The 27,883-nt window shown below is 36.4% G+C and overlaps 1 protein-coding gene across 10 annotated transcripts in view; it reads right to left on the minus strand.

Moving 5' to 3' along the window:
- FRYL (FRY like transcription coactivator) overlaps positions 1–27,883 on the minus strand; it is a gene marked incomplete at its 3' end in the record, with an annotated part of 166,183 nt that overhangs the window by 74,484 nt on the left and 63,816 nt on the right. For all 10 annotated transcript variants that reach the window (XR_013958876.1, XM_080639011.1, XM_080639007.1 and 7 more), the window contains 10 exons: positions 23,264–23,463; positions 17,204–17,257; positions 12,639–12,778; positions 12,104–12,200; positions 9,682–9,761; positions 8,663–8,743; positions 8,009–8,177; positions 6,858–6,950; positions 3,771–3,869; positions 2,184–2,285 (listed from right to left, as the gene is read on the minus strand). Coding sequence is in view for 9 of the 10 variants with exons in the window: in XM_080639007.1 (XP_080495133.1) it covers positions 2,184–2,285; positions 3,771–3,869; positions 6,858–6,950; positions 8,009–8,177; positions 8,663–8,743; positions 9,682–9,761; positions 12,104–12,200; positions 12,639–12,778; positions 17,204–17,257; positions 23,264–23,463 (1,115 nt within the window). The remainder of the gene's footprint in view (positions 1–2,183; positions 2,286–3,770; positions 3,870–6,857; positions 6,951–8,008; positions 8,178–8,662; positions 8,744–9,681; positions 9,762–12,103; positions 12,201–12,638; positions 12,779–17,203; positions 17,258–23,263; positions 23,464–27,883) is intronic.

Genomic DNA, 27,883 nt, shown 5'->3' on the forward strand with positions numbered 1-27,883 from the left:
AGGTCTAAACTGACTCTTACAACTCGCTTATCTGCTTTTTGCATCGGCCCAGATCCCTACGTTTCCTCCTTTCAACAAGGCCAGGATGCCTCCCACACACAATAAGCCTGCTTTGAGGATAACTAAAGGTAGTATGCACCAAAAGCCAGTACAAAGTGTTTATAACAGCAATAAATATTGCCGGTACTGGATTAGGATTCAAAGCACCCTCAGGTGTATTATGAAGTATAATATAGCACCGTACTAATGTAGGGTAAGGCAGGCTATGAATATACTTTGCACCGGTTACTATAGAGCAACTACAAAGATGTGAGCTTTCACACCATGGCAAACGGTAAATTGCTTATTCCTGTCACCAAAGTGTGATCACATGGTGTTCATTATTAGGTAAGAGTTTGCACTGGGCAGTCATCAGGGAATGAATTGAGCACCATGAATTCATGCCCTACGTTACCTCTTGGTGACTTGCTAACGTGCCTGTACGCTTCATAGAATATCCCTGCAACAGAGTCTAAGTGTTGTCATTACTCCTTTTGTTAATTAGTTAACTTTAGCTTACACAGTAGGAGTGGATGAACCTTTTCTGTACTCTTAAGTATCTCTCAATAACTCTTAAAACTAGTTATAAATGAAAAAAGACACCAGAGACAATGGATTTGGAACCCTACTGCATTTTACATATTTAGGTAACTCCAAAATAATTTAGTCATTAGGACAATCAGGAAATAAAACAGGGAAGAGGAAATCTAACAGACTAAACTGCCGTGAAATTCAGATTTATAAATTAATGAGATTACTTGTTACAGACTGCATGCATTTAATTAGCTTCAGAAACAAAGGAACACATTAATTCATAAGACACATGAGGACAGTGGGGGGTGTATTTCTCAAGATTAAACTCAAAGTTTCTGAACAAACACCAGAATAGTACCAATAGAACCAGTAGCATTTGGTGGGCCATAAAATATCCTACATAACTCAATGACACAGCATCATAACACTGCAAAAACTGAATTGCAGAAATTCATATGTAGAATTTCTGCTGAATAGAGCCTTACGGTAAACATGTTAAGCTGTTAGTGGTTAACAAAACTAAGTAAAATATAAAATGCATGCTCAGCAGCTACCAGTTAAACTCAATGGCATTTATAGTTTTAATATTTCCATTATCAGCAATGGACATTATGCCAGAAAAACACAACTTCTAGCCTGGAAGAGGTTTTTTTAAAGATTTAAAAACAAAAGCAAAAAGCAGCCTCCATAAGCAAAATAAACAACAAAACATAAATCAAGGCAAATATTGCAAAAGAACTGCAATGTTAGATGAAAAATATACAAAAACCCAACAAGCAACAGAAAAGTGTGAAAGATGTCATGAAAACAAAATGACCCAATTCAAGCAGCTAAACTTGTTTCTTTTTGACTTCATGCTGGTTTATGTGTTTTACTAATAAGCTTCGGAATTGTTACTCATACCTAACCAGAATGAATACTGTCAAGTGGATCAAAGAACTTAGTGAGATTATCAAAATCAATATATTAGGCAAATCATGAATTGTGTTAATCAAAATTAAGGAAAGAACATGTACAACAGTTAATGCCACAATAAAGTCATAAAAGCAGATTCCTAATTTCCAAGTATCATGATCTCTTTATCAACCAACTCATGTTTACAATGCTATCAACTGAAGCCACAAGTTAAAGGGAACTGTAATTTTTATTTGTAAAATATGTACCACAGGCTGCAGGTATAATCTCTTTCCTGAACTCCCAATTCACTTTCAGATCCTTCGATAAGTGAACAAGAGAGACAAATTTTGCATTTACTATACAGCAGTAGACAAGCCACGTATTTTCTCACACATAAATGGCACATGAAGAACTGCAGTTTGTACTTCCTCTGGCATAAATAGTGTTTATTAGCAGATACTTCTGCAGCTCTTTCTCAATAAAACTGACACTCCTCAAGGGGTCACATCTATTTCCAACATTAAATAACATCACAAAGACTCACTACTAAGCTTAATACTAATGGAGACAACACATTTAACTTAATTTTTTTTTTAGAGAAGTATTTCACAGTGCCCTTTTAAATACTGTTTATTCAGCACGAGGATGCTGAGAACACACTGGAATAAATGCCATCAATTTGCAACAGTTTCTGAATTGAAAAGGATTCTTACCTTCAGGTGTGACAAACAGTTCTGCAGGAAAACGTGCCAGTTATTTAAAAAAAACTGTTTCTGACTGACACACAAGAGGCAGGTGATCAATGGATACAAAGCCTACGAGTAGGGAGGAAAAAGAATTGATCAAATTGATCTTTACAGACCTCCTAAGTCTTGTACATCCAGGCACACAGTTGGTTCTTGCTCTCACAGTGTTAGCACTGCACAGCAGCCTCTCCCCTGCACCAGAACATGGATGCCAGGCAATCTACATGCTGTAAGAGTGCATGGTGTAAGGCCAGGGCAGTGGGACCATGGTGAAAGAAGCTCATCGCCTTGCAAGGCCTGATCTCAAAGACTGAGAATTGATCTCACTTTTGGGTACAATATTCCCTCCCTCCCTGCAACCATATGATTCAACTCATGGGAGAGAGAACTGCCTGTAAGATCAATGAATATTCAGGAAAAACATCATCAACTGAGTCAAAACTTCAGGCAGACTTTAGGTTGTCAGAAATGTTACTTCTACTCAAAGTCCACTCTCTGTAAGGAATGAAGCATAATTTGATAAACTCTTCGAATATGCAGACTAGCATGACTTTGCTTTGCTTTAGTAACGTAAGATTTCTTTAAACACCACATACTTTTAACAGCATACACGATGGTGATTTAACACCAAATCTGACTGCAGGTTGTCTTGTTATGGAGCAAAATTAAAGAATGAGAATGAATATGTAAATTGTAATTTTGATGTAACAATGCTTCTGACTTCATAAATTAAATTACATTGTGAATGCCGACATCAACTACGTCACGCTATTCTTACATAAGTATAACTGCGTCCAATGATGTATGCTTTATATGCTCAGAATACCAGAAAGTAAAGCTCAGCCCTAATATGAAAGTGACAAATCATCATTTTAAATTCACTTGTGTTACTGAATATGCAAATTGCAATGCAAAATTTAGCTCCATATTTCCAGCAAAGTGAAGTGAATCAACTTGGAACATGGTTGCCATGGTCATCAAGAATTACCAAATACTGCATTAATAAGAGATTTAAAGCCTTGCTAAAATGCCGTTTTAGGAGACAAGCTAAGATGCAGTCTCAGGGAAAAACAACCCACATATTTATATCCAAGAGAGGCAATAAAAATACTGGAGAAGTCAAAAAAAAGGGTATGAGGAGAGGAGAAAAGAGGCAGAGTAGGGCTATCACCAGGCTGCTACTTTGCTGGAAAAGTCTTGTCTGACACTTTTAACTAAATTTAAATTAACATAATTTAAATACCAGACTTCCTCAATGGAAGCTCTTTCTAGAAGAGACATTAGGTTAAATAACTCTGTGCTAAAACCCACTAAAATAATCAAAATCAAGCACTGATTTGAAGACAACCCCACAAGTGAGGGAACAGAGCATGTATCTTGCACAAACAAATAAAAATTAGAGCAAATGCACATATGCAGTGTGAATTTAATTATACTTGAACTGAGGAGTTAAGATTTAAATTGATACAGCCATTAGTTTTTCCTCATATAAGGTACTAGATTAAAAGTCTAAGATATGCAAAACAGAGAAGTTTAAATATTTCTTTAAAATACCAGCGAATGCTTCTTTCTTGAACTCAATTCAAAGGTAGTCTGATAAAGCATCTCCACAAAATTTTTCAAACATGGCACATTCACTTCATTTTTAACAGCCTATTAAAAAAAATACACACATAAATGGGTTTAAAAGTTTATCCTGTAGGCAATTTAAATATACATTAAGATGTTCACGAGTTCAAGAACATTCAAAAGTTAAATCTTATATTAGACAAGTATTTATCTGAAATATAAATAGAAGCATAAGAAATCATGTCATATGCTACAAACATACAGTTACAAAAAACCCACAACAAAACCCCAAACCCACTAAAAAAATCCATTGTATGGCCTGTATACCATACTTAAAGAATTAAAGAAGAAAATCTGCCACCAACTAACAAATAAAAACTACACTGAAACTCTATATAAACATAATTTCATATATTAAAAACCAGACAAACAAAACAACCCCTATGAATTTTTCACTGTTCCCCTCTTTAATGCACCTCCAGTTCTGACAACTGAAAACTCAGGAAATGACACACAGTACTACCAGCCAAATACAAGGTTCAGCTTTTAGAATTAATGAAACAGATACATGAAGCCCTACAACTTTTTATCCACTCTGCCCTTGTATGCAGAACAGCCTTCCTTCCATGAACCAGGCAGCTACCTTCTTTATCAAAACCTCTGCAAGTCTCTTAAGCTTCTCTCTGGCTACCTGTGATGATCCATTTAAACATCCTAATTAAACCTAATTTAAGTTGCCCAAAGCAGTGGTAAAAGCTCCATCCCTGACAGTGTTCAAGGGCAGGTTGGACAGAGCCTTGGGCAAAACGGTCTAGGGTGAGGCGTCCCCGCCCAAGGCAAGGGGGTTGGAATTAGATGATCTTAAGGTCCTTTCCAACCCTAACCATTCTATAATTCCATAATTATTCTTAACCTACTGTTTTATAATGTGTTTCTGTTTTATTTATCAAATTGGGAGGTAGGGGTGGGATGTTCGGAGAGGGAGTAAGCTTTCCTGGAAGAGATCCGCTATACTCATAATTTCCCTACAACATAAGGCAATTTTTTGCTAGATTTTATTATTCAAAGCTGTTAAAAGATATGTCATGTCCACCTTGCTAAGAACACTCTGAAAAAAATCATGAAGGGGAAGCATAAAAAGTAGTGTATAATATCTCTGTAAAGTGTACAATCCAAAAGGAAAGAACTGAGAATGTAGTTATGTTTTAAATCACTTCCTACATACCCCAAAATTCTTTATCTTTTTGCTACACTAAAGCTAGCTCCACATAAGAAATTAGTCAGGTGTTGCCAGCACCACACTCTTGGTTTGGGATCTAACCCTGGGCTTATAGATCAGCCTTAACTTTCCTGCTGTAAAATACGCTGTCATCCATTATACCTGCAGGGTCCAAATCAGGTCATATTTTTTAAAATGCCTGAATAACTAAGCAAGAAAGTAACAGTAAAGAAGCCACAATGCCAAAACCTAATAGCTTCCTCACTTCAGCAATTCTCTGTATCCAAGACGCGAAAAATCTAGATTCAGTTCCTTCATCTGCTTCAAAAAGATTCAAAGTTGTCTCACATCTTCGAAGAGAATGACTGACCTCTCAACTGCATCTCAATCTGGGATGGACTCTCTTCTTCTGTTTAAGAAGCTCCATTTGTATGAAATTATTAGAGACAAAATGATTTGGAAAGAAAGATCAAGCCTCCTTCACCAACCATTTAAAGAGCTGATTCAGGCTATGCTTGTAGGAAGCAATCCACAGACCACCACACGTTCTGCACAACCAGTGTGTGTGCCTTTGCTGTTACCACCAGACAGACCCAATTCCCCAATGCTGCTTCTGCCTCATTACTATGCATGCAGTTTTCACTATATTTAAAATTGTGATTTTGCAAACTAATACTTCCGTTTACTTTCACTTTTCACTTTGTTCAAAACAACAAATGCATTCACTTCTTAACAGGACAAGAAATTCTTCTCTACAAGAGGGTAAGTATGCCCAGGTAAGATCAAGACTTCAGCCAATAAACAGCTACAACTAAGACCATCACTTTGTGATCGCATCTTAAGAAGACATTCCTAGTATTTTTTTAAAAAGAACCCAAGGTTGAGACCAATGAAGGAAGAGAAGTGCAGAGAGATTTATCTTTCTTTTCCTATGAGCTCGCTTAGATGGGATCCCCACCTGGCCTGCTAGTCTTTGTAGATCCCATTTTGCAGAATGGGATCTACATGTTCCACTTCTCCATATATAGCAAGATATGTCCTACATCATAACATGGAGCCATCACCTGCCATTTTCTGGGGCAGTATGCTAAACACACTGTGGTTTAGCATTTGCTAATACAACGACCATTTTGGATTGACCAAGTTTACATAACTGAGCAAAGTTGCCTAGGAGGAAAGGAAAGATCCTGTCCTGACTGAAAGTGCTCTCACAAGCAGCACTACAGGCACTGTAGATGCAACACTGTGGTGATATTGAGGTTTTTTTTTCTTGTTCACAGCTGCTGGTTTTAGACTTAAAACACAATCAGGAGATGACTGACTGTTCTTCCACTTGAAGGATTACATCTGGTGGACACTCACCTCTACAATTTTTATTTAATTATCCAAACCCTACATTCTTCCTTCTTGCATGGGAGTTCCCATTCTCTCTATTGGACAGTAAAAATGCTACATACCTCAGTTTATTCTAGAAAGAACTTAACAGGGTTCAGCTATTAAAGAAAATTGAAGAGGACACTTGAGGGAACAAATACTCAACCAAAGAAATCTCAGATTTTTAGAGCAAGTATAAGATTACACAGTGCTCTGGTGATAAAAGGGTCTAGAAACCAGACAATTTTAAGAAGTTCTGAGAAAAGATTGTAAACTAGCTAACACACAAATCACACTCACACATTTCTCTTGTAAAAATTATGTAGGTGCTTGTAATTTACTTAAAAGTCTTTTTGGATCTGTAAAAATGTAACATTGTGAGACTTAATGGAAGCAATTTTAACAATGAGAGCCTAAGTAAAAGTGAAGGGAACAGTGGAGGGGGAAAGAAAAACCAACATAAAATTCAAAATACTTACAGCAGCCACAGGGATGAGAATTTCCACAAACAAACCAGCAAGTGCATGTTTTATATCTTTATCTTTTACCTCCAGGAAGTATTGAGCACATTCCTTAGTAAGCAAGCATTAGAAAAACACTTAGAAAAATGAAGACAAGTGTCACTATGACATAAAAACTACTAGCAGTATCAGATTAATTGCCAGTATGAATTTACAACATGCAATGTGGTTAAGTTAGTCTTATATTCCTTGACAATGTCAACTTTACAAAACTTTAGAAACTTTAAAACCTGCTTCCCAGCAACCGAAAAGAAATTGAAAGAGCATTTGTAATAGCAGATAGCTGTTCACTTCCTACTCAGAATACAGAGTTCTCAGGATATAAAATACAAATATGTACGTAGAAAATAAATGCTTACCTCTACTGAAATTATTAGAAAATAGTATTTTTAGAGATATATATATATATACACTTGTTTTCATTTTCAAGCTGACTTTGAAGCCAAGAAAATTTTACAGGGAAACAAATAATCCATACATGTGTCTGCACACTCCAGTACACCAAACTGACCACTCTGGACACAATCTAAAGCACCTATGTGTATGTTAGTTTTTTCAGGATTGAGATCAATGTCAATGATTGTTAAACAGCTCTAATAAAATTTATGACCAAGTTTCAGTAACTTTAGTTACTGTGGAATGGGCAAGTTACTCCTTAGGACAATTTTAATCCACAATCAAGAGAAGCAAACAAATAGATTTTAAGTCTCTCTGAAAATTAACTGAAGTGTTTTTTAAAGGAAAATGTTTCTTGGCATCTCAGCTGTTAAAAAAAAATATAACCAGTAACTTTTTCTTTAACTCACTGTTTTCATAAAGAAAGAAAATTATTTGATTGCTACCCATTTTTATTTAGTTTTGAATAAACTCATATATTACAGGTTTGCCATATTACTGAGACAACAGAGAACAGGTTCTCATTACGCTAGGTACCCACAAACTGGAGAGAAACAAATGATTCACACCTCTGAGAGCTCACAAACTAAACAGAAAAGGATGAAGGATGACACACAAGCAGAGTGAGCGACTGATCACAGCAAACATCATTCTAGCTTCATGACAAACATTGAAAATGATGCTCATTTCAGCTTTCTGTAATACTCATTTACCTGCATGAACTGAAATGATGCTTCAAAATCCTCCACAGGATACATCTTTACTCGGAAAAACTTCATTCCCATTATCAAACTGATGATACTTTGCACTACATGAGGACTCTGTTCTTTTTGTCGCAGTTCCTTTAATTCAGTGACAAACTTCTTCCTAACAGCTTGGAATCTGAACAAGGGATATAGATGGCAATTACTTGCATTCTTAGTTACTTTTTATACAGTATCTATAATTTTGAGCAGATTTCTTTATTCTGTTAATGGTAACAGCATCTACAGTAAAAGAAATACAAGCAAGATGAACCCTGGCACTTAAAACCTAGGCATTTAAGAATGCCTCTGATGAACAGCACATTAGAATAAACTCATTAACTTTACAACAACTATTGACTGATACTAGGCCTCCTTTCCCTGCACCTACAAGTTGACAGCAAAGCAATTCAGTGCTGTATAAAGATGATTTCTTGATTTGTTCAAATTTATTGTGCTGGAACATGAAACACGAATGCCAGACTACACCTGACTACACTTCACACTTAAGGGGTTAGTTACTTAGTTTATTAAGAGGTCCTTAATAAACGCTACCACACTCAATAGTCTTTAAGCCTGGAGTGATTTTCCCCAAGTGCAAGAAGAATCGGAGACTGAACTTACTTTGATTGAGCAAGAACCCCTGTCACTTCTGCATATAGGTCTGCAATAATATGCACATTCCCAGTGTTGGTTCCTGAATACCTAAAGGTATTTAAAAGAATAAAATAGTATTAATACAACTTTGCTCTTCTAACCCCCTAAGTGTGTTCTCAATTGCAAAAAAGTTGTTCCCTAGCAAGGCAGATTATTACCATGAAAACAATAAAAGTCAAGCATAAAATGCATGGGTGACATTTAAAGTCATGTAGCTTCATTGAGTCAACATAAGAGAGACATATTCTGTATAGGAAGTTTACTATAGTTATCCAAACTCTCACTTTTCTTACTCTGGCTGACAATGCAAACCATTCCATATATTCTAAGCAAAATAAACTCAGCAATATACTAAACACGATATTGGCATCTCAGAAACACGGTAGGAAGGATCCTCTGACTGAAGTGGAAGGTCATAGGCTCTTTAGGAAAGACAGGTCGGGCAGATGGGGAGAGGATGTAGTCATTTTTGTCAGTGATCAGCTGGAGAGTATGTAACTCTGCCTGTGGACGGGTGATGGGCCAACTGAGACCTTGTGGGTTAAGGTCAAAGGGAGAACTGCGATGTGGGACATTACCGTGGGGGTCTGCTACAGGCCACCCAATAAGGAGGACTGAAAAAACGTAGATTTAGGTTAGATATAAGAAGTTATTCACTGTGAGAGTGGTGAGGCACTGGAATGGGTTGCCCAAAGAAGTGGTAAAGTTCAAGGCCAGGCAGGAAAGGGCCTTTGGTGACATGTCCCTGCCTATGGCAGGGGGTTGGAACTAGACAATCTCAAGGTCTTTTCCAACCCGAACCATTCTATCATTCTATGAAAAGCAGATGTGTTCTTTCAAGATACATTCTCAGTTTAAAGATATCAATTAGTGTTTGTTTACAGTATTATCATCAATATGTTACATGTAAGGCAAAGAACAATCACAACATTCAAGCATAGGCTTGTAATACATAAAATATTTTGAAGTACACAAGTGAAACTTACCCTTCCTTATGTTTAAAGTGCTTAAAAGCCAAGTTTAGAACTTCATGTACTAAAGGATCTGGCACTGGATGAACAGGTATCTGAAATGCAGATACATTTATATGTACGTAGCTATGCATGTATATATACATACATATTTATGTATGAAGTAATAAACAGTACTCTGCAATTGCATGTAAAAATCTCTCCCACCAGTGTCAAAGGACACATCCTTTGTTGGCATATGGTATCAAGTGAATTCTGCAATGTCTGAACATTTACACAACCTGCACTGGAATTCTCTTAAATTATTCTGCATACTGGCTTTTAGGGATTAAATTAGTAATAAACAACAGTAATGTAAACACTATGCATTTGACATCTAAATTTATTAGACTAGGTTAACTATGCATCTTTCCACACTTTCTGCCTTGTGCAGTGTTACTATTACAGATTTAACCTCAAAACACGATTCATCTCAATATAAAGGAAGACAAAACAAAAAAAAAGAATGCAGAAGAGATAATGACCTCCATTTTAGACTTTCTGCAGATGAAAGCAGCCAGAACATGTAAAACCCTTCCTAGCAAGAAGTAATAATTTGGTGAGAAACCAAAATGAAACATTGATTAGAAGGCTCTTTTTTACCAAGATTCTCTTTGACATCACCCCTTCTCTCAGGCTTAAAACATTCACTTAAAAATTAAATGTATTCTTTTTAAAAAGCACTATAAATAATTATGAAGTCATGATATCTTCAAATTTTTAGCACTATTTATGTAGGGACTAGGATAACCCTAGCAAACATTACTGCTTAGAGAATGATTAAGATTTTCACTAAAATACATTAGAAAAAAAGATTACTGTCTTGTCTGAAGAAAATTAAGCACTTACTGCTTGAGAATTTCATACTCTTCTACATCAAGTAAGCTATTTGTCCAAGAAATTTCAGTTACTGGAACTAGCTATTTACATGCATATTCATACAATGAGTAATATGCAGTTATTTAAGCAAAAGATTTTTGTTCCTACATAGGTTGCATGTGCCACACTCTCTCTGGTTGCTCTATGCATTTTACAGAAAGGGCTGGATCATACTCGTTACACCCACTAAAACCAGTTTCTAAGAATTAAGTAATGATAGGGCTCCTGGGAAGATGAATGTAATTTGAATGCAAATATGTTTACTGATAAAAAGCCATCCTTTCTGCGCTTTGACTGCCTCACTGCAGACTCACATTAAAGGCAGAACCCCCCTTTAGATAACTTTTAATACTAAATTGACTGAAGGATTCTCTTACTTGGTATATCTCTGTTTAGTGGCCCATTGTGGGTCTTTAGCAGAGGAAAATACCCTTATCAGAAAAATACCTATCTTGTCTGAGTACAGGCACGAGAGGCTTACCAGCATTAGAGGAGTCACCACAGACTCTCTTCAAAACCAAAACTTTGGCACCTCTCCTGACATGTGAATCACTGGCAACACGTACTCTACTCAGCAGAAAAACTAGTACCAGTTCAAAATACAGAAGCTATCCATACAACCCTCCAATACCAAACAATCTATTCCATTTTCCTTTTTCTTTTGCACTGATAGAAATTTTAGGCAAGGAGAGAGCATGAGCTAAAGATTTTCTGTATAACACTAACATATAGGAGTTTGATGGTTTTAATACTGTTCTCTGCATCTCTGTTCAGGTAGTATAGGAATATCACTTTGTCTGAGAGAAGGACAGGCAGCTTTTCTTTTTTCCCTATGTCACAAACGTGTCATACACAACCACATAAACATAAATCTCCCCAAAATTATTTGCAAACTAAACCACAGTCTTTGCTTTACTTAGTACAGAAAGCCATTTGATTTCCCTGGGTCTATACATAAAAGACAAACTACTGAAGCATTGAAAACATGACATTTGCTTGTCTGCTTCATGTTTCAAGTCATTTCTTAGAGTACTTTCTCTCCTCTCAAAAAAATATGAGGAAAAAATGCTGCTATTTGAAGCCAAGCTCTATCTTCTTGTCCATACACGGATGCAAATTTTGTATGAACAGACATGTAGCATGACATCTAGCACTACAATGTAAGTTGGTAGTGCCATTTCAATCTTGTCATTCAGTGATTTCACATTGTATTTCAAAAATGTTTAAGCAGACGAAAGGTACTGAACTAAGTAAAATGTTATTTTTTACAGTTTTGCTTTTTGCAGTACATCAGCAGATTTGACTTAGTGGATTCAAGATGTGAACTGAGATAATGCAGGCATATAAACAAAAGACAGGAGATGTCAAAGGCTTTATGTAATTGAGAGTGTAATTACAGCCTTGCATATGCTCATCATACATATGCTCCAGTTTTTAATATAAAAATTTAAAGGATGTGATCAAAACTGACATTAAAAGCAAAAGATTAAAAGAAGTTTGCCAAAGCAAAGGAGCTTACCTGTTTGAGAACCTCTATTAAAACTAAACAAAAAATGAAATCTACAGCTAAGTCCCTCCTTTCAAGTAGATAATCTCTTTCACGCTGTTGGTCATCCCTGAAGTAAGAAATCAAGAACACACATATCATACACAAGACTGAACACAAATATTTCAGAGAAGTGGTATACATATATTGCATGCAATCATTGCTGCGCATACACAAAAGGAAAGTCTTTGGGGTTTGGTGCAGCACTGACATCTTGCCCCTTCCTGACAGGACCTGCCAACAACCAAAACAATTCAAAAAGGGAAAGACTAGCTTGAAATTACCAGCATCCAACCTCCTTCTGTACATCAACCCCAAAATAAAGTCACTTCACACATATCATCTACAGAAGCTAAATACACTACTTCAAAGAAGCCCATAATCTTTCCACACAGATTTAGGTAATGACAGATTCAAATATAAATACTCGTCAAAAAAGTACCAAGCACACACTTTCTTCCAAGAAAACACACAAAAATCAGACAGACTTTTCAAGGAAAACCCTTACCCCTTCGATTTCGTGCTAGATCGAGGCCTATATTCGTAAGATTCATCTTCTGTTCCATTTTGACGCCTGTACCAGTCAAACAAGGTGCGTAATAAGGAAGGGAGACAGTGCTCTGCTACTGAGCTCATAGAGCTTATCAACTGAAAAAAAGGAAGAAAAATACTTCAGCATGATAAAGCAATCTAAAAATCCTAGAATTATCGTAATTCTTTCAAATTGGGTTTTGGTGCTAAAACTAGTGTATCATATAATGTTACTAAGTGGCAACTTTATATATCATTTCAACCTATGGCAATCACTATAAATACGACACACCAAGTCAATAATTATAATAAATTTAAGCAAAGTGTTCTGAAGCTCCCAGGGATCACAGAATGCTAAATAAATGTATACAGATAACCCATATAAAACCATTGAAGGGAAAAAAATAGCAGAGATTTTAGGATGTTCATGAATCTTGTCATGATTCTATCGCTACATGTTTTTGTTTCTAAAGTTATATGTACAATTCTATGATTCTAAAGGAACATGTACAAATTAAGATGTTGTTCAAGAGAACTTTCTGATGTGGCAGAGGTCTGACAAACTTCCTTGGGAAAAAAACTATAGTGAAAACTTGCAGAAAAAGGAAAGGAGAAGATGAAAGAAAAACTATGAGAAAATTTGAGACTTGTGGGCTATTAAAACTATTATCCTTCAGTAAAAGGAAGCACTGGAAAAAAGAACTCTAAAGACTCATTCGTATTGATAAAGCTTTGAAAAATCTTCACTGAGATTTCATGTGCTGCTTGCATCAGTTTGAGGCACTCAAGCATCTCTGTTGAGCTCACTCCAGCCATGAGCAGAGATCATAAGTTAAAAGCATTAACATTATTTCGGGAAAAAAAATTATTCAGAAAGCAGGAAGAACGAACTCTCCTCATGAGTTACTAAACTAAAGGTGTTAGATTCAGCATAAAATCATCAAGGTAATCCTTAGATTAAAAGCTAAAGCTGAATTTGATGAAGAAAGGATCTATCACCAACCACAGCAATTCAAAATGTGTTTTGCCTTCAGGATTTACTGTCAATTCCCGTACTCCAAATAACCTTAACACTGTGGAAGTACATTAATTTCACTTTCTCAAAAAATAACAAGTTCTTTATCTCTAAATATAATGATATATCCAATATATTGCACAGTGCTATGTCCATACAGCAAGAACACACACAAAAGGACACAAACAGATGAAGCAAGCACTGAAGTTACCCACTGCTCTCAATGTAAAATGACCCCACAAAGCATTTCTACTCCCCTGCTCTCCTTCTGGATTGATGTGTTTATTAGTAGAAGAAAAATCAGAAAACTGCATTTTAAGCTTTATTAAATTTTTTCCTTAGTTTTTCGTGCAAGCTTACACAGTGTATTAATACTACTACCATTCATAACCATTCCAGCAGTTAGGCAGTTTACATCATCTTCCACAGAAACAAGCTGTAGCATATGAATTAAAAACGTTGCCACTAGTGAAGTGCTAAAACCAGAAACTACTGATGTTATAAAGCATCTTCCTCTTCAAATGAAAAATCGGGTTTAGATTATAATTATTCATTTCCTGACAAGATTTGCATCCTTAATGTTCTAATGAGAAGTCACTGGAATTATCAGAAAGATGAAATCTTTGCTCATATTACATAGCTGGTAAGCAGAACACGAGCTATATGCTTATTCTTTTTATTTAAAATAATTGACGTACCTCTTGGATACTAAATTCAAGATTGTCTTATATAAAAATTATAAGAAAACCCTTTTATTTTAGCATTACATTATGTCTATGTTGAAAGCAGCAACCCAGACAAAGGGATCCTGTAATGCCCAAGAGCACAGGGCTACACTAGTCATCATCACGAATATTTATTTTCCTTGTAATGAAACAGCAAAGCATACTCCAGTCTTAAAGGTCATAACACATTTCTAATTGCTGCACTCAACATACGCAACAGTACACTGAGAAACAAGGAGAGAGAGAGATGAAAAATTATAGTAAGATGCTAGAGCCCATATTCCAGCTATGGCCAAAATCCTGATCTTGAAAACCTGGCTCAAGTTGTGCCTAATCATGAACAAGCCGGAACCTCAGAGATACATCTGCTTTCAGTCACTGAGATGGCTAAGATATGCTTCTGCATGATCATAAAGTTTTGGTGTCTTAGGGCAAGCGTAGGAAATTGCCAAGTATGATTCCTACAAGAAGTAACAGAAGAAAAATACAAGCTAGTTCAGTTTCAAGCTGTACAAGCAAAAATATTTTAAGAAATGCAATATATGCTCTACGAATAAATTCCTATCCAGTAGCTTCTTGGAGCACTGGGAATGAGGAAGGGAAATTACTGATACTAAAATGCTAAATCTTTAATAGTTTAGAGCTACATCAACATAGAATTTCCTTCTCATCTTCCAAAGTTTCATCTCTTTTAGTTAAATTTACATTTGTGTTCCAGTCAAAACCTCAGTGACAAAGAACTGTCCTATCTGAAAATTAAAAACTTCATTTTGCACACTCAGACTAATAGCAGCACTCTTGGTCTGGTTATGCTTCCGACAGAAACAACTTATAATCCCATTAAACAGCTGTTTTATTTTTTCATTACAGGGACAGTCAACACTACATACCTTTCTCTTCCATCCCTCTTTTCATCACTTACTTAGCTAAGAGAATGAGTATTAACTATATACCTTCTTACTCTTAGAGTATCGCTTGTGTTTCAAGCACGCTCTTTTTATTCACGAGGTACACTTACTAGCTCAGACACTATATTGGTAAACCTAAAGCTGCTTTTTAGACTCAGATTCCTAATTTCATAAAGATCTCTAGGTGAATAAGGTTGGCAGGACAACAGCTCTAGCTTCTCTGCTGGATGCTGTGACTCTACACTCTGGACCCTCCTCTCCTCCATACTTTGCCAATCTCCTTCTACTCTGCAATCTTCTGCACTGTTGGAGAATTGATCTTAATGTGGGTTTCATACACCCAGCAATAAACAGAGAACAGCAATCTTAATTCCTTTTGCCAAACCTTCATAATTCCATATCAAAATGCACAATCCCTGTCACCACAAGGGAGCCATTCTGCTCTGACTCTCTAAAGTAGTTAATCAGCATCATTACATTTAGATCTCAAAGAACCTGAAGTACATTACAATTAAAAATAGAACAAAATAAGAACATACACACACATATATATAGCCACAAAATCAAAACAAATTATTTTTAAAGTACTACATTTTTAGAAAAACAAGTTTATTTTTATATTAATATATTTCAAAAGTTATATGCTTTTTTTTTTTCACAGCATATTTTTAGAACCTATTTGTGGCTTATTACATGATTGCTAGGGATTTATAGAAAACAACCTTAACTGAGGAAAAATGTGGCAGTAGGAATGGGGGCCAGATTAGAAAAATTATTAACACTGCAGATTTACATACTTCTTTAGAACATTCCTATTATGCATTTTATTTATCTTTTGGTCAGCTTTAAAACAAAATATTGTAGCTACCAAAGAATTTATGTCCTATTCCCCCATTTTCCTTGCTTATGAGTAAACTTTAACTTAGGAGATAAAGGCCTTACAGAAGGTTAGGTTAGAAAACATTAAAAGGTTACGTGAGATCTTTGGTAGTGGCTTTGTTTTTTGTTTTTCTTTGAAAAGAAAATTATGCATCAAATATAATGTGCTATTATTTGTTTCTCTTTTGGGAGGAGGGAGATTAGGTACACAGATGGCTATTAACTGAAAAGTAGGGGCAGATCCACAGATTTCACTCCAATGTCTAATACCTATATCCAAGGAGTAATGGAAAGCATGAAACAAAAACACAGAAGATACGGATAGAACACTAGATTTCATACAATAAGATGCTGTTAAGAACAGGAACAGACAATTAAAGGTGGGTTTATCTGAATGCTGTCTCTCCATTGCAAGGAAGCAGTTACAAGACAAAAACATACCTATGCCAAGAAAGGATGAGAAATACAGACAATGAACATTAACAAATTGAGTTGTTATTCCAGGTTCAGTTCATTTATTGTTAAGTGAAACAGAATTGCCTCACAGTGGAACTATACACTCAGCAAAGGACAAAGCAGCATTTTGACACTACCTTATGCCTTCTGCCATAGAATCAAAAAGCCCTCAGTAAAAGCCATGTTACTGAAATTAACACTATTTGCTTACAAAAGCAGAACCCCAAACACTGAAACAGTAAGTGATATAGGCTGAGTTTACACAAAGCCTGTTACCAGGAACAGAAATAAACTGAGTCTTTTTGGCCCCTACCACATTTCAGCATCTTTTCTCCAGCAGCTTTCACAGCCACCTTCAAATAATTGATCTTTTCTGGTAGTTCTTATTATCATACACTACAATGGAAAATAAAGTCTGACTAACATTCAAAATATAGACCTTCTGACGTAGATTCAGATGTGAATGTTCCAAGTTAATAAAACAGTGGAACCACTATTCTGCAAAAAACAGAGGCCACCTTAATCCAATAAAAACTGCCTTCAATTACAAGTATCCTACCTGATCAAACTGAAGATCTTCACCTCTTTGAAGAGATCTGGACAAGAGCTTTTCCTGTAAAAAAAAAAAAATGAAGATAAACATGAATTTCACAATGCAACTGACAGATATTAAAGATCCCTTTTTTTTTCTCAGTTGTATTACAGAACAAAAAAATAACCTGTAATGTGAATAGCTGCATTATTTTTCAGGTAGAATCATTTCTGAAGATGTGAAGCGTACTCGCATAATCAAAGAATACACATCTAAGACTGTTTTAGTAGCAATGTTAAAGACTGATACAAAAAAAGTCAAACACCTCTCCAAACAGCAGGGCCTACAGCAGTGTGCTCAACAGAGATAGCTGGCAGTGGCTGCCAAATGTAACTTAGAAGGAAAGCCATTCTCATCTGAATTAACAAGCATATTCATGTTCATATAAGGCAGTTATTCTAAGCTACAAGAATGACTTTTAAAATGCCTTCACAAAGGCAGAGACAATTGTTCAATGCTTTTCCAATCTGCACTTTCCCTGAACTGAAAAAAAGCTAGAATGCCTAGTCGAGGAAAAGGAGGATGTCAGTAACTTGCTTTACATTTGAAATAACTTTGTCAGGTGCAAAAAAGATATAGTATTATCAGAATCTAATTATTACAGTATTCCATTGCTACCAGTACTGTAAGACATACTGCTCTGTTAAAAGCAAAATCAACTGACAAAATAATTTAGTGAGAATTAAAGCATTAAGAAAACAAAATACTTGTGTACTCTAATAGTAATTCTTAGTAGTCACTGTAGAGAGTACCAAATTCTACAGTTACACAAAATACAACACACTGGCTCTGAGGATTAATGATTTATGGCAAGCCAAGTGCCACAGTAACAGCCTTTAGGGCACACTACAAAGCAGTAAGACATATAAAGATGTGATGTGCATTTCTTGCTATTTCAAGAAATTTTAAACTACTTTTCACCTTATTATAAATGCATGGAAAATGGTATCTTTGATGAGGAAAGCAGCAAAAGTACTAAAGTTACGGAGTTACTAGGTCACCTGAGATTGCACTAAGCAAAGAGCATTTATGAAGCAAGTCAAGTAGTAAGCTGGAAGAGCTGTTAATTTGCCTGGTCTGGGATGTAAAAGGAGGTGTCAGCAGTACTGATAGCGGGTTTTGACACAAAATAACTGCGTAGTAGTTTAGTAAGAGACAACACCCAGGCTGTCAGGCTGCTGACAAAAAATTTTGAAGTTGATATTGCTTGGCATTTAACACTTGCAAGATTGCAACAGACAGGCTGTACGTTAAACAGATACAAATTGGGATTGCGTGCCCAAAGTCTAAGATTCAAACAATTATCACTCAACCTAATTGTATTCTGGAAAATACAAGGCAATTTCTGGCATTTTCTGCTATGAGTGCGGTTGTATTTGGTATTCAAAAGGACACAATCTTTGGCAATTACTAGAGGCTCTGAAAACTTGAATTCAACATTGTCCAGGCAAAAAGCATTTTCCTACTCTGAAAGTATAACTTGAAATAATACAGATACCAATTCAGAATTCATTTTCTATAAGCCAAAGAAACCTACTTAATAGTCCAAGGAAAGTCATTCATGTTCAGTGCCAGTATGCCTAAATAAAAATATTTTAAAAAAGAAAGTGGTTTCAGGAAATGCATTTAATACTCTGAAATAATTCTATTTGTTCATCAATTGATGCATTACCCAATGTTCTTTCATGGTGTATTTAAAAGCAAGCAGGAAAAAGTTTCAGATACTGGCAAATAAACACTTTTTTTAATCTTACAAATTCATATAATTTTACACGTAAAGTCTGTTCAAAATACTGTTACATGAATTCACGCTTTGCAGCACATACTAAAAGCTCCAGAGATGATGTGCAAATCAGAATTCCCTTTTAACTAGAACTCCTCCCTCCCCCTTTTTTATAAGGAAATGTCTACTCTAGGTAAATTCAGGTTATCTGTGCTATGCTTCTAGATAAATGGCACAAATTACTGTAATCTTATCTATAAAGCAGAAGCACAAGAAATGTTCCACTCTATATAAACATCGTATATTGCTAAATAAACTGCAAGAAAATGACCATAAAACTATTCCCCAAGAAGACAGAGAAGCGACTTTCCTGTGAGAAGATGGTAAAAGTCAGGTTCCTGAAGTGTCCTTACGATACAATGCCCTAACACACCACGTGTCCACTGTGGTGCTACACAGCTACTATGCAGGTGAACAAACACTGGGTTTATTATATCCATTGCATGTGTCTAAAATAGCTAAAGAATACTAAACCAAAGAGAAGTGAAATGATCTGTAAGTCTTTAGACAAAGAAGCTGAACTCCACGTCAACAGATAGCAAAATGCTAAGATGGTTCTGAAAGCTTAACTTTTTCCCAACTTCTGTACTAATTGAGACACTTCTGTTCATCAAATGTTGATATAAGATTTTTAATATCAGAAAGAATGAAGACCTTACAAGTTCACAATCCTCCCTTTACAATTTTTCCTGAGCATTAAAGGAAATCTTTTACGGCTAAAAGGTAAATATCACCCTAGTTAATGTAACCCTGACCAAACAAATGTGACATAACCAAATAATACTCTATAACCCTTCACAGGTTAATCAAGGTCTCTGAACTACTTCCATGGCTTTAAAATTAATTCTCTTGCAATGTCTACTCCTAATTCTGCTTTGTCATGGTGCTGGTCGTCTTACATGACTTATAAAAATCTGTCAAACAGCATAAAGGAAAGATCTGGAAACTTTCACTGAATTAATTATGTTAAGATTTATTTTCCTGGCTTCCTGAAGTTCAGAGAGAGATGGAACTAACAGGTCTGCATTTGTCTGTTACAAATGAAATAAAAAAAGAAAGAACAAAACTACTACAAATAAGAAAAAACAAACTACTGAATTAACCAAAGAGCAGTTTGCATCCATTGTGTAAAGCAGAAATGTCAACATATGGCAGGCAGCAGATCAGGATGTAGACAGACGTGTGTGTGCTGTGCAAACAACTGCACCCATGGAAAAAGGTACCACCCGTTGGCCCCCCTCCAGCATTCACCGGCTTGTCGTCTGGTGGCTGGCACACCTCAGCAGGGGGCTCAGGTGAGTCTGCTTCCTTCTGTCCTCCAAGCTGCTGTAGGAAACCAGACTTGCAAGGAGCATACAGTGCTAGTCCGAACACTGTTCAGTATCCCCATGATGGAATAAAATTGCTGGCATCGGCAACAGGCTTAAATAGTCTTGCTACTTTGGACTTAAGTCAAACAATTTAGTAGGTTAGCAGCTTACCTAGTTAACAGCTTGGTAACTTGGTTAAACTCCCTGCTCAAATTCTAACCCATTTTTACATGCAGCTTGACAAAATACAGGGTAACTGAGTTTACCACTAATCTCTTTCACTGGTATAGTTTGTTTCACACATGGGGAAGGCTGGTATTATGCCTCAAGTCAACCTGCTCAGCTGATGAAGAGTCTTTTAAGCTACAGTAAATTGTGTCTGAGCCCATTTTAAAACTGTATACTACTACCAAAAAAAAATTCAGAAACATTAATTTAACAAACAAAACAAACAAAAAAAACCACCAAACAACCACCCAAAGTGGCTTAATTTTTTTATTTAATTTGCTCACTAAACAGATGATCTTCCTTCCTGTGTTATGCTCACTACTTGAATCACTTATTTTAAGCATTTGCTGATAAGCTGTTTCCATAACTTTGGAAACTCTGTGGTATTAAAATTTTGCAAGCAGAGAATTCGTAATTAAAAACCAGTGAAAAGAAACTACTTTCTTACTCACTGAGCATCATAAGCAAATTCACAGCCAGAGAAATCACGTAGTCCCTAAAATCACAGGTCAATTACTTCTAATGAAACCCATACATCTAGTCAAAAAGGCGCTGTTCCCTCACCCTCAGGTGCTGTCTTGATCTAAAGTTACGATTTTATTCTTTTATTATTATTTTTAATTAAATTTTGCTCCCCTACTGGCATCTTCATCTTCCAAGTTTTAAAAAGCATCTAGCTCCTACCTCTAATTGGTCTGGCTCCAAACTCTCCAATAGCTTCATCCAACAGCCTAGCTTTATCTAACACATTAAAGATTTATGTAACACTATATATATATTCTCCACATTATTATTTGTAGCCAAGTCATCCCACAAAATCAAATCACACTAAAATGACAGAGGGCTTTCCTCTCTTCCATTAAAGCCTCTTCTTCGATCTTAGTCAGTGCCTTTCCTGTACCCAGTCAGCCTTTGATCTTTCTTTTTAAATGCCATGCACTAGAACTGAATATTCAGTATTTACATCAAATACTACATTCAAAAGTAAAACCACTTCAGTAGTGCAGTACTTCCTTTCATCGAGACACCCAAGGATTCCCTTCTACCTCAGGCTCAGGTTGTTCCACTTTTCCACAGCTTTTGGCACCTCTTTTAAATTGCTGGCTTTCCATATAGTCCTTCCTTCCTACCAATATAAAATAAGGAATGCTGACTGGATGTGCAAATTTACATTTGACTGCATTAAAAAATATTTTGTTTAAAGGAATTCAACTTAGCAAATGAACACAGACAGAACTGTTAAATGAACACAGAAACTTCACAAATGCCTACTCCAGTAATAGTTACAATTTCTTATTTTATCCCAAAGAATTTTATACATCCTGTATACACACAAGATACCAATTTCAGAATCTTATTAGTAAAAGATCCTGACTAAGGCAGGCTTCATGCATAAAGCCTCAACAGACAACACAGCTGGGAATCACTCTTCACTGAAAAGTACATTATTTCATTAGTTTCATGGGTTTCCTAATTTTTAATCTGGTGAGATGCTGAGATTTTGTATGATTAACAGATTGAAAAAAAACTTGTTTAACTAACAGTCACCAGCATGGCAGGGAGACACAGCCCAGGACTGTTGTCAGAGGATTTATTTAGTCTGGTCTAGGGACAAGTGTTTCAGCACAAGTGAGCTCCAGGGCTATTGTATTTACCTTCTATCAGTATTTCAGCTAGGAGATTTCACTCCAAACTAGCTGTGTCTGCAGGAAAAGCCCTCTTCAATTCATCGGAGTTATTTCTATGTAGTTCTGGCCAAGTACTACCCTCCCTGTATGTTTAGCGGAGGAATGGAAAAGTGGCCAAGGGAGCGGCATTCACAGCAGTAGGCACGCAGAGCACCCTACATGGAGCTCTCTTCGTTTCCACTCACAGCATCATCACCCCTGCAGCTCTCCCCTCTCATTTCTTAGCCATGCACCCTTCACTATTTGCATGCCCCTTCTCCTAGAAAGTTTCTTACCAAACCCTCCTGAGTACTGACTCTTTTGGATGTCTGTAAGGAAACAGACAAGTTATGTTTAAGTTGTGGGCTTGCTTGGTACACACACACACACATATATATGATGTTTACCTACGTGGGTGTGTATAAAGTGTTTCACTTTCCTCAGCCTTTAATCTACTAATCTACTTTAATCTACAGTTTCAGTTGAAGATGATTCCATTACTGACACGACAAAACGTTCTTAGCCCCATTTTTGTGTTCTTTTGGACTGCTTAATAATTTTTTTCCTGAAGTTTCAAAACTGGATTTCACCAGCAGGACTTTGCATTTTGCCCAATGTGCAATATATGCTGGCTACAATGTTCTTCCAGGTGTTAGTGCCATTACTTTGGAAAGCAAACCAAACGCATCTTTTCTCAAAAGTATATTGTCGAAGTATTATTTCAAAGAAGCATCAACAGGAAACACATTTCACAGTGTTAATAAAGGAATGTTTTTTGCTGTCGCTGTTTCCTTTTATAACTACAGAACTTATGAATACTACGAGGTCTTGTTTCCAGTAACCACTACATAACAGTTTTAATAGAAGCAAATAAAGCATAATCGAGGTAGCAACCCTATTTGCAGAAGCCTATTTATTCTTGAAGTAATCCCTTTGAAAAGTCAACAATATCTTTCCAGTAACCACACATGATACATCAGCCTGTTTTAGGAAAAAAAGCAGGACCATTTCAAGGGATACTATGAAAAAAAGGACTCACCAAAGGTTCAGCCATTACAAGTTCAATTTTCTTTTCAGCTTGAACAGCAAATTCAGCAAAGAGGCTTTTGATGACATACTCGCCAGGTTTGACATCTGGATCAATAGTAATGTTAGACATGATGATGCCTCTCTTTTCCCAGGTGGAAACAACACTTGGAGAAACTCTGCGTTTATTTACTCTGCTGGGTGGCGTGGAGGCTATAGGGAAAAAAATAAAATAAAAAGCTATAAGCAGAGTTTCTAAACACAGTGTCTGTCACTCCTTTACTTTCCCATCCATCACACAAACATATTCACACAGTAAATGTTGTAAACCAGAAGGAGGAATTAAGTAGCTTTAATATCCAACTAGATTTTCTTCTTCAATTAGATAGGAAATTCTACTGTAAGCTGCAGAAGGGTTTATAATGTAACTCATTTTTGTTACTGATAACATGTAAAACTGTCTTACACTGTGTGAACTGCCCTATTCTGAATACAACTGTAGGATAACCAAGATTACAGCTTTTAATATATGGTATCTTCAGTTCAAGCATAAGTAAAAATTACAAGGCCCGATGTAAAGGATTATCTCCCTAGATGGTGAGAGGCATTTGCCTGATTCAATTTTTATAAAGCATTTGTGAAGTTCAAGTTTCTACTTGCTGAACAAATATTAAGAAAATATTTCCTTGGCATCTCCTGGCATTTTTTGTCAGTAAGATTATTTTCCTAACAAGAAGGCAAAGCCTTTCTAGACATGTCATGCTAGCTATTTTTCTCCACTCTCTAGTCACAAATCTCACCAGAAATATTATTGATCAATATAAGCAAAACTCGATCTATTAGACTCCTTCTCTACAGATTAGTGTATTTATATTGAAAATTAATATTTATATTAATATTGAAATTGTCATATACTAAGTTTACATATATTTATCCACCTCTAATTTTACTTTCCTCCCTACACACTCAAAAGCATTTCTTTATTATCACAGTTACCACCCACCCAATGTGAACTGTAGTACCCAAAATCCAGTATCAGATCTCACTCATATATGAGTTTAACACACACATAACTATCAAGAGTAAATAATTACAATTCTTGTCTTGCGCACTATAAATCAGAATATCTATTGACATCTCTAATGATGCTCTAGACCTACCCAGCAAGGTCTGGTATTTCTCTAGTATATTCCATGAGTGCAGACAGTATTTTCTATTGATATCAAGAATTGATATTAAGAATTACCTATTGATATTTTACCCGTTTTCCTAAGATAGTTGTATAGGAAGCCTAGCCTCAGTCTGTTTTACTGTATTACATATTGTGATTTGTTCAGGTAAGCTGCTTTAAGGCTTTCTGCAGTTAAGGTATGAGGAGATGCACGTGGCCAATTCTGATGAACCTGCAAGATTTTTGTTTGTTTCAACTTGTACACATTCCTATTAGCTAAATATTATCTACAAGTTCTAGTCAAACACTTCTAGCATTCAACTCATTCATGAGAATACTGGTTGCCACAGAGACAAAACTGTTGGCACTTCCCATCTTCCCAAGTCTGGAGTCTCAGCCATTCACAATTTTTTCTATCAGTTCAGAAAGTTACATTTTACATAACACAGACTTCCTTAACTTCAATTGAAAGCAATCATTTATCAAACACATTCATGAAGCAAGCAGCTCAGTGGGAGTGAAAACAGAAGAGTCACAACTACTTCAGCCTCTAATCAAAAAGTAATGTAACCTTGCATAAGGTTCTGAGTACCACATGTGAGCCGTAGTTTTTTCACCTCAGTTTTGTACAAATTGATGTTTAGTTGTAGTAACGTGTATTTCTTCCCTCTACACAAATTGCAGTATGCTGTCTTCAAAGCTGGAAGGACTTGCCAAGGTCACAAAGTTGAGCTCCCAGCAACTGGGGGCAACACCAGAACGACTCGTGCACACTCCACATGCCATAAAGAATTCCTGATCATATTCTAACATTTTCATCTAGCACTTTAGTCCTGGTAACAGAGGTCCTAAAAGACACAGAAGAGTGTGTGCCACACACCGCAAGCAACAGGAGATCAAAGACACCGCCTTGTTCTAGGTCCCAACGGTGGAAGTTCACTAGATGAAAGTACACAAAGTCATAAAGAAACAGAATGAAGTGCATGCGGCAAGAGGAGGACGACAACCCAAAACATCTCACTTTACAGAAATTTTTTTTCTTGCCCTGTATCTGATGACTGGCTTGTCTCTCAGTACAGAAGCATAAACGTGTCAGGTGCTTTAAAATTCTTTCCAATGTCCATATTCTCCAGCATCTTTGCACTTGTCATTCTTAAGCCCTTATAATTCTAAAGGCAGCCCAGGAAACGAGGGATGCATTATATGTCAAGAACAAGAGCACAGATCTGAGGAGAGAGAAAAAGTGAAAAGAAGGAATCCTAGCCATAGCAGGTAACAAACAGGAACACCAAGTATGACACTGAAAGATGCTACAACACGCAGATTTTTAACTCTTGTTTCATCTCTATCTGTAAATGAACAAAATAAAAAATCAAGAATCTAAGGACTCCTAACAGATACAACACATTTGTAAGTAAACAGTTGCTTTTATCTTGAATATCAGAGTTCCTGAGAAAGCTAAAGCTTTGTTGGACTCTATTTTTAAATCACATATTGAAGCCAACAGGCTGGAAATGAGAGAAGTTTAAATCTCCTTTTGAACATCATTAGCTGTTCCTAGCCAGAAGAAATTTCACATAGCAGCTGCTTTGGCTCCTTCTAGACTTACCTACTGGAGTATGCCACAATCTCCACACTATCAGGACTAGGGACTTTAGGGAACATGCCACAACCCCAGTCCAGTCCACACTCTTTAACATTGAGAAGCTGCTGCTCAACAAGCTCTTGTCTCTCCATGTGCAAGCAAATGTAAGTGCGCAGCTGTAATGAACTGAACCAGAAAAGCAGCATTACTTCTTTTCCTCAGGTTAATTTTGACCCAACCAGTTGTCCAATTCACTCATCACATGATCGCATATACGCTTGTGCCAGCACAAAGAGGAGGGTCAGTGCAGCGGTAGCACTTGCCTTTTTACTCTCCTAGCAGCAAAGCAGAGTTAAGGATATCCTACTTGGTGGTGTTAATAATCTCTGTGTTCAAATGCACAAACTCTCCAGTTGGTAATAAACCTCCCCCCACAAAACTAGGGGAAAAACGTCAAACCAAAGCAATTAACAATGTTGCCATGAGAAGATTACAAATATGTTACTTCTGCTGAAGTGTCAAGGTATTCAAAAGGCAGAAAAAATGACTAGGATTTACTTTCATCTGTGAACTTGCTGAGGCCTCTAATTCATGGAAGCATTAATGGTTCACATTAACAATTCTTGCCCTGCATATGACAGTGTTTGTGATTGTATTTGTTACGTAAAACTAGTCAAGTTAGTTAACACACACAGGCAAAACAAAAACAAACACACGAGGGGAAAAGGGATAGAAGGTTAACTGTTAATTTTAATAGGAAAATGTAAGTTAGAAGACATAGCAGGCTTAAAGAAAAGCCAAAATCTGTTATCGGATCTCTTAACTAGGTCAAGCAACATTATTATCTTGTATAATTATGTTCAGTGGGATTCATTTACTCATGAATTTGCAATCGATAACACTGTAGGAAGGGTCTAGGTGTGCTTCGAATAGCATGCTTAATGAAAAAGATAATGCCATTGCAGGACAGGATTAAATAATTCCTTTCTGCTATTCCTTGCCATCAAAGCATAAGGCATGCTCTGCTCTTAGCTGCCAGAGAAAATGTACATTTCAAACATAGTTCTGAAGCCTCAAAACGTGGACCATTCTGCAGAGCTTCAGATGAAATCTGCTATCAAAAAACAGACCACTCACAGCAGTTCAAAAACAAAAAACTACTTTCATAAATCATTTGAAAACATTGAGTGTTATCCACTTGAAACAATATCCTCTTTGTTTGCTCCGATGCGAGCTAGCACTATGTGGGAAATCTGGGAGCAAGTGCCTTAGGAAATCTTTGTTAAACAGTATTGTTTGGTTGCTAGGGCCACACCAAATTGTTTGGATAGTTTCAAGGAACAGTAAAACAATACAAAGGATAATTAGACAGACAACATACTCCTAGGTCAAAAGGCAACACGCCCTGATGTATGCTAAATGAGAAACAAAGTTGTTTCATGTTAAACGTCCAGAACTAGGAAAGGTTACTTAATACCCAAGCTGATATTAAAGAACACTATTTATATCATCCTCCTTTTTGTGTAGCCCAAACGCAACAAGTATTTCAGGATATAAGTAGCATCCAATTCACCAACAAGATTATTAAGGATTCAAACATACAAAGCAGGTACCAAAAGGTAACAAATGTGCCCCAGGCTGTGACAGTCTATGAGCGCATTTTACTTCATGGCTAACGTGAAATTATCATTTTTAGCTTTCCTACACTTGTTTGGGTACTACTTTACACTTAGCCAAGTGTTGACATTTCATATGTGCTTTAAGTAGTACTTTCCAAGTTTTTCATGTCTTTAACTGAAATTTGCTTTCGGTCGCTGCTGTTTCCCAGTATGTTGGCAGGGTTGGACTGACGCAAAACCTCCATCAGGCATCTTCCC

This window comes from Psittacula echo (genome assembly GCF_963264785.1).
Source record: "Psittacula echo genome assembly, chromosome: 1".
In the NCBI taxonomy this organism is placed as follows: domain Eukaryota; kingdom Metazoa; phylum Chordata; class Aves; order Psittaciformes; family Psittacidae; genus Psittacula; species Psittacula echo.